The sequence below is a fragment of the Hyla sarda genome, chromosome 5 (assembly GCF_029499605.1).
Source record: "Hyla sarda isolate aHylSar1 chromosome 5, aHylSar1.hap1, whole genome shotgun sequence".
NCBI classification, from domain to species: domain Eukaryota; kingdom Metazoa; phylum Chordata; class Amphibia; order Anura; family Hylidae; genus Hyla; species Hyla sarda.
In genome coordinates, this window is record NC_079193.1 from 267,680,252 (window position 1) to 267,692,515 (window position 12,264).

Below are 12,264 nucleotides of genomic sequence, written 5' to 3' on the forward strand. Positions count from 1 at the left end.
GGAGTCATTATTTGCCCCCGTGCCTTGCCCAGGATCCAGCAGTTTACCTTCGGGTGGTGTAGAGAATAAACCACGCCCTAGCATCACAAACACAAGTAGTTAATGCCATCTTCCCCTAGGGTAATTCCATCTGCCCTCATCACACCCTCACCACAGAAGGTTTCTACACCAGCACAGATGGGGGGTTCTTTACTGTAAGAGCAGTGAGACTGTGGAACTCTCTCCAGGAGGTGGTCATGGTGAACTTGGTAAAAGAGTTTAAAAGGGGCCTGGATGCATTTTTGGAGAGTAATAACACTACAGGTTATGAATACTAGATTTATAGGGACAGAAGGTTGATACATATATTCATTCTGATTGCCATATTTAGAGTCAGGAAGGAATTTTTACCTCTATAATTAGGGCTTTTTTTGCGTTCCTCTGGATCAACTCAATTCAGTAGGGACTAATTAGGCATATGGGTTGAACTTGATAGACTCTGGTCTTTTTTCAACCTTATGAACTATGTTACTATGAAGGGGAAGGTAACTAAGATGTTCCATGCCCCTTATTAGTTTAGTCGCGCGTCTCTGCACCGTTTCCAGCTCCACAACATCCCTTTTATGAACTAGTGCCCAAAATTGATCAGAGTATTCCAGTTGAAGCCATACCAATGCTTTATAAAGGGGGAGTATTATGTCCCTTTCCCTTTAGTCCATGCCTCTTTTGATACATGACAATATCCGGCTGGCCTTAGAAGCAGCTGCCTGACATTGCATGCTATTCTGTAGTCTATGATGAACAAGTACACCCAGATCCTTCTCTACCAGTGACTCTCCCAGTTTAATCCCCCCTAAGACACATGACGCATGCAGGTTATTAGTACCCAGATGCATAACTTTACATTTATCCACATTGAACCTCGTATGCCAAGTGGTTGCCCAGACACTTAGTCTATCCAAGTCATACACATTTTTGACAAATTCTTTTCATTGTATCTATTTTTGGCCCTGATATACTATGTCACTGACTAAACTAGACATGAATCCGCTTGAACTACACCTATGTTTTCCATTTGTGCACTGATGCGGTCCAGACGACCATGCATGCCCTGTACAGTAACATTATCCTGGTCCTTCCCTGGTGCTTCATCACCCCCACCATTTCCTCTCAGATGAAGGAGACAAGGAGAGGTCTGGTATGTTACATGCTTCCTCCTCACATCACTGCAGGACACATCTTTGCCTCCTGTTGTGACACCCATAAACCTCCAAGGGGAGGAGATGGGGAGTGGCGGAGCCCTGAGACACATATGTACAAATGCACATGGTTGCAGAATAAGTTTGAGCTTCCAGGACTCCCCTGTGTTTGACTTTTGTAGTGGGACATTTTCTGTTTCTAGTTGCCTGTGTGAAGCCTGGACTGAGTATTCATAGCTGTGCGATGACATAGTAGGAGGAGGCTCAGCAACAAGTCTGGCCTGAGACTAGCAGCATCTTTCTGAGTGAGACTGAGGAATCTGAGGCCAGAGCCCCTCACTCGTCATCCGCAGCTGGCTCTGTGCAATATGGACATATAACAACCAGAAGACCACCAGGCTTCAGCTAACACCTCATTACCAACACCTCAGAATTTCCTGCATCGCCCCCCTTCTGTGCCAACATGAAAGGTAAGGACTGTTCAGCACAGCTGCTCCCTACACCATTCCCCAGCTGAGGTGAAGTGTACAATATGCGCTCTGACAGGACTGGGGCTCTGCTGAGGTCCAAGGCAACATCAGAGGTAGCAGAGTTGAACTTGTTTTTTAACCCGTTAGTTACCCAGGATGCGCAAGTTACAAAATAGACTCTGTCATTTAACTCATTCTTTAACTCAGACTTCTACAAATGTGTTTGGCCTGAATTTTGTCATTCTGTATTAGGGCGCGTTCACACGGAGTAATTCAAGAGGAATTTACTCGAGTAATCTCCTCTTGAATTCTCCGCTCTTAATTAATTCACATCTCCTCTGCCCATTGACTTCAATGTTATTTCCGCTGTCCTGTTCACACTGCGGAAATTCTGCTAGCGGAATTCTGACGCTAAATTCCATTCCGCTTGAAGAAAGAACTTGTTCATTCTTCAAGCAGAATCCGCTAGCAGAAATCAATTGAAGTCAATGGTAAAAAAAAAAAATTCTGCCCAACATCGTTTTCGCGAGGAATTTGCACGGAAATGGCTGAAAAACCCCTTCACTTCTTCCTCCCCCATTTCCGTGCGCAATTCCGTGCAACTTGAATTTCGCGCGAAAATAAAATAATTTTTTTCGCCCATAAATTTTTCCGCGTGAATTACTCTTCATTTACTCCGTGTGAACGCGCCCTTATAAAGACATAGATAAGCTGGTCTGACCCCTGCACATGCTCCCTATTGTATTGAAGTCATTTCTGCCATTACAGTGGTCCCTCAAGTTACAATATTAATTGGTTCCAGGATGACCATTGTATGTTGAGACCATTGTATGTTGAGACCATAACTCTATGGAAACCTGGTAATTGGTTCTGAAGCCCCCAAAATGTCATCCAACAAATAGGAAAATGTGAGGATTAAAGAAAAATAAGTAGATAACTAATATAGATAAAGCAAATCCTTAAATATAAAAGTAAGAAAGCTGCTGGAAGTTGTAAATCACTGTCTGTCAGTGTTTCCCAACCAGGGTGTCTCCAGCTGTTGCAAAACTACAACTCCCAGCATGCGCTGTCCGAGCATGCTGGGAGTTGTAGTTTTGCAACAGCTGGAGGCACCCTGGTTGGGAAATGCTGGTCTATGTAGAGGACAGGAGCTTCTTCAGGGTGTAAGGAACATGGAGCCGTCCTCACCTGGTGTTCAAAGGAGCAGCTAACCCTGGCACAGGTAAAGAGTACAGAACATGTAGTACTTCCCTGTACAGTAGGGGACACTACCAGCCAGTCAGTGCATGCACTTCAGTAATACAGGGGTTTTACCAGTAAAATGTCCATTCTGATTGGTCAGTTCTTCCGGGTATTGACACATTTCACAGATCTGGACTGTCCGTAGCATTGTATGTTGAGTCTGGTTTCAAGTTGCAATGGTCCAGAAAAGACCATTGTATGCTGAAACTATTGTATGTTGAGGCCATTGTAAGTTGAGGGATCACTGTAGATCTTCCTATGTTGTACCAGCAGTGGCAAATGAGTCACATCACTTTAAGGGTCTATTCACACCTACAGTAACCTGGGCATATTTAATGTACAGGATTTGAAGCTATGTTCAGTCATTTAGTTTACATTGTAAATCTGCAGCTTCAAATCATTATGCACAGGATACTGTGTGTGTGAATACATTCTAAAGGCATAATTCAGAATTGTCTTAGGAGTCATAATGATCAATAAAGCTTAGTAAATTTTAAAAAAATGTTTTCCTATTTTAAATAACTGCTTTGATTTACATGATGAGTTTACAGCACCCCCGACAGTAGTTATATTGTGAGCGCAAGGACCACCGACAACTAGTAAACTAGTGAAGTCAATGACTATCTGACTAATATCTTGATAGACACATTTTTATTCTTAGAGAACAATCTGGAGCAGCTAACAACCCACACTAGCACCCCTACAATCAGGGGGATCCAGAATCTGTGAAGGGGTTGTCTGAATTGCACTGTCCCTTTAAGTTATTAGCAGAAAAGTTCTGTTTGTTCACTTATCCCCCTATTGTGAAATCCTTGTGCGCGGTGTATAGAACGGGCAGTCCTCACATTCCCATTCTCTCTTCTTCCCTACTTCAGCCCTGCACTAGCCTTTTCGTGATGTGCTGTTTTCCTCGGCACATCTGGAAATGGTTAGGTGCCAGTGGAGGCAGGACTGACTTGTGCAATAAATTTGGCATCCATCTATCCAGGATCCACTGACTGGAAAATATTTGCTTTCTCTTACATATGCGAGATCTGAAAGTAAGTGGAAGATACATGTTAGGAACATACTGCTCCAATTAGGTTAGTGAAATGCAGAGTATCTAGTCCAGACTAATGTAAATGCTGGTGACTTAGAACATTACGAGGGATTCGGAGGGTTACAGACATCATTAAAAACAAACAATGTATTTATTAAAGTGGAATAATGTTTTAATTTTACAATCCTGAGAACATCCAGCTCAGGCTGGGTTCACACTACGTTTTCCCCCATACGGGAGCGCATACGGCAGGGGGGAGCTAAAAGCTCGCGCTCCCGTATGTCACCGTATGCGCTCCCGTATGTCATTCATTTCAATGAGCCGACCGGAGTGAAACGTTCGGTCCGGTCGGCTCATTTTTGCGCCGTATGCGCTTTTACAACCGGACCTTAAACTGTGGTCAACCACGGTTTTAGGTCCGGTTGTAAAAGCGCATACGGCGCAAAAATGAGCCGACCGGACCGAACGTTTCACTCCGGTCGGCTCATTGAAATGAATGACATACGGGAGCGCATACGGTGACATACGGGAGCGCGAGCTTTTAGCTCCCCCCTGCCGTATGCGCTCCCGTATGGGGGAAAACGTAGTGTGAACCCAGCCTTACTATATATATCAGCTTCTCAGCTGCCAAGTTCTCACAGTATTGTATTCCAGGTTTAAGCGTACCTATCATATAAAAAAAAAAAAAAATTATATGTTCCTCAGTACCTCATCCTGATCATGTACATATAACTTATGTGTCTAGCGTCTGTATTTCTTTTAAAATCAGCTTATATCAGATCACACTGAATTTTCAACTAATCACAGGCAGGGGGCGTGTCCCTCTCTTGCCCTCACTGTACATGACTAAACTTCCTCCCTCACTGTATCACTGAGCCGTCAGCTGCCTCCCCATGTAATCTCCTTAAAGGACACCTGTAGTGCAATATAACTTATCCCCTATCCGAAGGATAGGGGATAAGTTATAGATCGCGGGGGGTCCGAGCACTGGGGCCCCCCGGGCTCTCCTGGACGGGGCCGCGGCAGTATGCTGGAAATGGGTCTTTCCGTCCCCGCATGACGTGGCGGCCGACATGCCCCCTCCATTTACCCCATAGAGATACATGGAGGGGGCGTGTCTTCCGCGGCTTTCTGCTGGGGACAAAACTTCACTTCCTGCAGACTGCCACGGCCCCGTCCAGGAGATGCCGGGGGGGCCCCAGCGCTCGGACCCCCGCAATATTTTGTGCTGGAATACTCCTTTAATACTGGGCTGGCACACTGTAACAAACCCCCTCCCCATCTCCTTACTACTGGGGTGCATGTTGCTGTATAAGGCTGAACATGCTGTCACACTTGCTCCTTCTTCTCCTCTATGCTATGGACAGAGCTGTGCACTGAATCCTTCTCCTCTCACTCGATGCTGCTGAGAGCTGGGGAGGTGTGAGGGGGTGTGGCCTCCTCTCAGCCAATCACAGAAGCTCACACACTGCCAGCTCTCCCCAGCTCTCTATGTTCGGAGATCCTCACTTCCTGTATTCTGACTGAGACGCTGATGTTGCTAACGATGGAAACACCATAGCAATGGGTGGGGGGCATTTTATGAGGACCTCTAGTGGCCACTTTTATAGGAGCAGTTTTCTGTGGAAAAAATATAATGAAATAGTATTAGAGATATACTTATTTTCTATGGCTCTATTGTTTTTTATAATGATCAGTGTATTTGCAGTGCAACCTCTTGGGAAGAACAATCCTTTAAAGTATCGTATCCCCTTGTATTTGTAAATACAAAGTTATTGTCCCCTACTAATAGCATTTCTAACATGTCTAATCAGATGTAATTTAAGTAAGGATCACACGTACAGGATCCTGTGCAGATTTTATGCACAGGATTTGTAACTGCCGATTAGAAGCTGTGATCAGTCATTTAGTTTACATTGAAATCTGCAGCAGAAAATCCTGTGCATCAAATCTGCATATGTGTGAATGTACCCTTACTGGGTAGAGGCAAAACAATAGTTTGTTGCCTTTCCCATTCTTTGTACAGTATATACAGGTGAAACTCGAAAAATTAGAATATCCTTCAAAAGTTCATTTATTTCAGTAATGCAACTCATCTGCAGAAGGAAGCACAAAGTGCTCCAAAGTCTCCTGGTAGATGGATGCGTTGACTTAATGAAGCACAGTGGACCAATACTAGCAGATGACATGGCTCCCCAAATCATAAAATATATTGTGGATTTGGGGTTTTCATGAGCTGTAAGCCTCAATTATGACAAATCACGGCTTGAACTATCTTGCTTTTCATGTAATGAGTCTCTCATATATTAGTTTCACCTTTTAAGTTGCATTACTGAAAGAAATGACATTTTGCACGATATTCTACTTTTTCTAATTTTACCTGTATGTTATCAGTTACCTTTGGTGAGTCTGTGTAATTATACAGGAGCTAAGAAAAAAATCTAGTTATAAGAATCTCTCCATTTAGCATTAGAAGCGGACATATCATGTGAAATCTCCAAAGGGATCCTGTGCACAACAGGACCCCAAACCAACTTTAAAGGGGTATTCCGCTGCTCAGCATTTGGAACAAACTGTTCCGAACGCTAAAGCTGGTGTCGGGAGCTCGTGACGTCATAGCCCGTCCCCTCATGACATCCCCCCCACACCCCCTCAATGCAAGTCTATGGGAGGGGGTGTGACAGCCCTTTAACCCCTTAAGGACTCAGCCCATTTGGGCCTTAAGGACAATTTTATTTTTACGTTTTTGTTTTTACCACCTCGCCTTCAAAAAATCATACCTCTTTTATATTTTCATCCACAGACTAGTATGAGGGCTTGTTTTTTGTGCAACCAGTTGTCCGTTGTAATGCCATCACTCACTTTACCATAAATGTATGGTGCAACCAAAAAATACTATATGTGTGGTGAAATTAAAAAGAAAACCGCAATTTTGGAAGGTTTCGTTTTCACACCGTACAATTTACGGTAAAAATGTGTGCTTTATTCTTTGGGTCAATACGATTAAAATGATACCCATGATAACATACTTTTCTATTACTGTTGCGCTTAAAAAAAATCGCAAACTGTTTAACCAAATTAGTACGTTTAAAATCCCCCTATTTTGAAGACCTATAACTTTTTCATTTTTGGTATGAGGGCTAATTTTTTGCGCCGTGATCTGTACTTTTTATTGATACCATATTTGCTTATATAAAACTTTTAATACTTTTTTTATAATTTTTTTTGGGAATAAAAGGTTATAAAAAAGCAGCTATTTGCACTTTATTTTTATTTTACGTTCACACTGTTCACCGTACGGTATCATTAACATTTTATTTTAATAGTTGGAATATTTATGCACGAGGTGATACCAATATGTATATAAAATATTTTCTTTACACTTTTTGGGGGTGAAATAGGGAAAATGGGACAATTTACGTTTTTATTGGGGGAGGGGGTTTTTCAAATTTTTTAAACTTTTTTTTAAACTTTTTTACTTTTATTTTTACACTTTAATTGTCCCCATAGCGGACTATTTAGAGCAATCCTTCGATTGCTAACCCAGCGCTGCCGGGGATCCGACATCCATTTTAGTGTCCGCGGTGCTGCAGACGCCGTGATCTGTATTGATCATGGCATCTGAGGGGTTAATGGCGGACATCCGTGCGATCGCGGATGTCCGCCATTACAGGTGGGTCCCTGGCTGCTATCAGCAGCCGGGACGTGCCGCGCATGACACGAGCGTCGCTTCGATGCTCACGGTTATGCATAGGACGTAAATGTGCGTCCTGGTGCATTAAGTACCAGCTCCCCAGGACATTCATTTACGTCCTATGTCGTCAAGGGGTTAAACAATTGTGCTTCCCAGTGTTTCCTAGAGTACATGCAAGGGATTGCAGAAATGGCTTCCATGATTCAAAAAAAAGTAGAGGACTGCCACTCTACTAAAATATTTTAGAGAGAAGTCCTTTTTCCTTAAAGGGTGCCTTTCATCAAAAAAACTTTTGATATATTATAGATTAATGTATGCAGAATAACTTTCCAATAGCATGTAATTAAAAAAATATGCTTCTTTCTATTTAATTTTCCACTTTGAAAAAATGACCACTAGGGGTCTCCCTACCAGTCCTTTTTACTAGATTTCAGACTCATGCTGGAGTCCTAAATCTCAGACTGCAGCCGGGACACAGACAAGCTCAGCACTGCTCCCTGTCTGTGCTCCAGCTGCAGTCTGAGATTTAGGACTCCAGGATGAGTCTGAAATATATAAAAAAAGAAAAAAAAGGCTTGCGGCAAGGAATGGTAGGGAGACCCCTAGTGGTAATTTTTTCAAAGTGGAAAATTAAATAGAAAGAAACGTATATTTTTTTTAATAACATGCTACTGGAAAGTTATTCTGCATACATTAATCTATAAGATATCAAAAGTTTTTTTGATAAAAAGTACCCTTTACATAAAAATTGGGGCCCTATATTTTTCCTCTATAGGGTCCCCATGTACTGTCTGTATCTGACAATAAACAAAAGTATTTTTGTAAAGAGATGCTCCCATCATTGTAATGTAATGTTTAATCTCAAGTCCACATGAACAGAATTTTAGATTCAATGCTGCCATCTTAATTGAGAGAAAGAGCTGAAGGCACATATTTATACACGCCATTCATCTAGCCCTTGGCACTGTCACAGACGATAACTGCTGAATCATAACAACTATATTAGGGGATGAGAGGAGGCCATCGGGGGGTTGGCAAGAGACTTGGCATTCTCCTGCTGGAGTTGTAAACCGTCCTGTGGCTGATGATATACACTGTGTTAGCATATTATATATGGGCAACACTACATGGATGTCAGAATGTTCTGCAATTTCAATCTTGTAGACTGTATCAAGAATATTCCAGTTTATCTGCAGCATCCACCACACCTGCTGTCTGAGACTAAGGCCCTAGGTGACTACACTCTTCAAAGAAGCTCCTTTCACACAGTTCAACTCTGGGACAGTTGTGGCACAAGTAAAGCATTGTTGTGTTACACAGTGCATGCTGCCAATGCTACTTCAGTGACACTTTCAGTTGAAAAGCTAGTGACATACCGTATATACTCGAGTATAAGCCAACCCGAATATAAGCCGAGGCCTCTAATTTCACCCCAAAAACTCAGGAAAAGTTATTTACTCGACTATAACCCTAGGGTGGGAAATACATCATCCCCCCATGTCATCATCCCCCCCTGTCATCATCCAGACCCCCGTCATTAACACCCCCGTCATCATCACCCTGTCATCACCCCCCTTCATCACCCCCCTTTATCATCACCGCCTGTCATCATCCCCCCTTCATCATCACCGCCTATCATCATCACTGCCTGTCATCATCCCCCCCTTCATGATCACCTCCTGTCATCATCCCACAACCCCCCCTTCATCATCACCGCCTGTCATCATCCCCTGTCATCATCCCACACCCCCCCCTTCATCATCACTGCCTGTTATCATCCCCTGTCATCATCCCACACCCCCCTTCATCATCACCGCCTGTCATCATCCCCCTGTCATCATCCCACACACCCCCTTCATCAAGCATGCCCGTACAGCCATCGGATGTCCGGGCATGCTGGGAGTTGTAGTTTTGAAACATCTGTAGGTCCGCAGGTTGAAGACCATTGCGGCCTTTGTCATCATCCAGACCCCCCCCCCCCCTTTAGTTTTCTACTCAAGGAAGGGTGAGCTGGTTCGGGCCATCTATGATGCAGGGACCGTCCGGTGGGGAGGGTTAGTCGTTCTGGGTTGTCCATCTTCACGGGGGGGCCCTCTTCTCCACTCCGGGCCCGGCCCCGGACTAGTGACGTTGCCTTGACGACGACGCACAGGGACGTTCATGCGCAGGGACGAACGTCCCTGTGCGTCGTCGTCAAGGCAACATCACTAGTCCGAGGCCGGGCCCGGAGTGGAGAAGAGGGCCCCCCCAGTGAAGATGGACAGCCCGGAACGACTAACCCTCCCCACCAGACGGTCCCTGCAGCATAGATGGCCCGGACCAGCTCACCCTTCCTTCCCACCGAGGGGAGGTGAGTAGAAAACTAAAGGGGTGGGGGGGGGGGTCTGGATGATGACGAAGGCTGCAGGGGTCTTCAACCTGCGGACCTCCAGATGTTTCAAAACTACCAAAACTACAACTCATCATCACCGCCTGTCATCATCCCCCTGTCATCATCCCACACCCCCCCTGAAAAACTCGGCTTATACTCTTAGTCAAAAGGTGTTAAATAATTCATTAGCTACAAGTCCTTTTTAGAATTCATATTATTATTTCACAAATGTCATGTGTAGTCATGGAAATATTGGGAAAGATTTATCAAAACCTGTCCAGTGGAAAAGTTGCTGAGTTGCCCATAGCAACCAATCAGATCGCTTCTTTATTTTATGAAAAGGCCTTTGAAAAATGAAAGAAGCGATCTGATTGGTTGCTATGGGCAACTCAGCAACTTTTCCTCTGGACAGGTTTTGATAAATCTCCCCCATTATTTTTATGCTATTTGTTTTGTTTTGCCTAAAAGCACCATCCTATACATAGCCACAGACAGACAATAATGCATTCATTAAAGGGGTCTCAGCCGATGATTTGTTGAGCAGGTCATCACTGAAGCCTGGCTCCAAGGGTGGGTGCCGGGGCATGCCGAGGACAGATGAGTAGCCGGCCTCCATACAGGAGATCGTAGGGGGCCTGAGGGGTCAGGCCCCACGCGATCAGAAACTTATTCCCTATCCTGTGGATAGGGGATAAGTTGTATTTCTCTGGAGTACCCCATTAAACTCAAAATGTAATTTCTTGTAATAATGGTTGGGATCAGAGAAGATCAATGTACTCAATCTGGCAACCCATAAAACATAATCGATTTTGCCGTGTGTTCTCTTTCAAAGTGAGCATCAAAAATCTAGACTAAATTTCCACTTGTTTTTTTTTAAATTTTTTTTTTTTGGGGGGGGGGGGGTATGGGAAACGCCAATTGATAGCTGTAAATCAATGAGAAATCGCAAAATTCTTTTTCCACTTTGCGTTATTCAGTTTGGCATTCTTTCACTCTTTTTTTGGCATTTCTCAGCTCCTTGGCGGTTTTGCAAAGTCACAGCATGTTGAGCCTATGGCGTTTTTTTTCCCTAGAAGTCTATGGGAGTAAAAAATAAATAAAAAAAAAACAAGAAAAACGATGTGGGTTTTAACTTTGGCATTTTTGCAGGTGGTTTTTATTATTTTTTTGGACTTTAGAGATCCAAAAAAGTGATGAGATACCTTTTTTCATAACATTTCGTAGGGTACCATTAAAAAATATAATAAAAAAGATACAGTAGTGATGGAAAAAATTGTATTTAATGAAATTTGTCTTTATTATAACTAAGTTTTAATCCATTTTAAAACAGGGCTCAATTTATGTGGGCAGGCAGGGCACAAAAAATGTAGCCGACAATAATAAAAATGAAGTGTTTGTGTGTTCTTTTTTTTTTACATTTTTTTTTACATTTTTAGGTAGTACTACTACTCCCAGCATGGAACACACTGTTCCATGAGGGGAGTAGTAGTACCTGTACTAAATGACAGACTGCCCGTGTCACTTCTGACACCTGTTGCGATCCTCCTGTATAATGTATACACTGCCTTATATATACACCTATTCATATTTCCCGCAGAGAGCTGTGATTGGCCAGATGGTTACAGCCATTCACAACTCTCTGTGGGAAATATGAATATGTGCATATATACGGCAGTGATGGAAACCATAGAAGAGCGGCTGGCTGCATCTATACATTATACAGGAGGATCACAGCGGGTGTCAGGAGTGACACTCGCTGCGATCTGTCTATTAAAGGGGTTGTGCGCTGCCCTAATTTTCGGAGCTCCGCTCACAGCGTCCGGAAGTTCATTACTCTGAACGCTGTGTGCGGGCTTCCGTGTTCGCGGCCGCCGGACGTGACGTCACGCCCGGCCCCTCGCCTGCCCCCTCGTGACGTCTCGTCTGCCCCCTCGTGACGTCACACCCGCTCCCCCTCTACCAAAGTCTATGGGAAGGGGGCGTGACAGCGGTCGTGCCCCCTTCCCATAGACTTTCGTTGATGGGGCGGGCGAGACGTCACGAGGGGGCGGGCGAGATGTCACGAGGGGGCGGGCGAGATGTCACGAGGGGGCGAGCGAGACGTCACGGGGGGCCGGACGTGACACCACGCCCGGCGGCTGCGAACACGGAAGCCCGCACGCAGCGTTCGGAGTAATGAACTTCCGGACGCTGTGAGCGGAGCTCCGAAAGTCAGGGCAGCGCACAACCCCTTTAATGCAGGTACTTCAGCTCCCAGCATGGAGAAGAGT

At 44.3% G+C, this 12,264-nt stretch overlaps 1 protein-coding gene across 3 annotated transcripts in view; it reads left to right on the plus strand.

The window, feature by feature from the left end:
* Positions 1-1,213: 1,213 nt before the first annotated feature.
* Positions 1,214-12,264, plus strand: part of COLEC12 (collectin subfamily member 12) — a 201,301-nt gene continuing 190,250 nt past the window's right edge. The window contains exon 1 of one of the 3 annotated variants that reach the window (XM_056521675.1): positions 1,214-1,648. In XM_056521675.1, the coding sequence (XP_056377650.1) occupies positions 1,642-1,648 (7 nt within the window). In that variant the 5' untranslated portion in view covers positions 1,214-1,641. Of the gene's footprint in view, positions 1,649-5,477; positions 5,497-9,871; positions 9,974-12,264 lie in introns of those variants that run through there. The other 2 variants (XM_056521676.1, XM_056521674.1) reach the window with 2 other exon arrangements.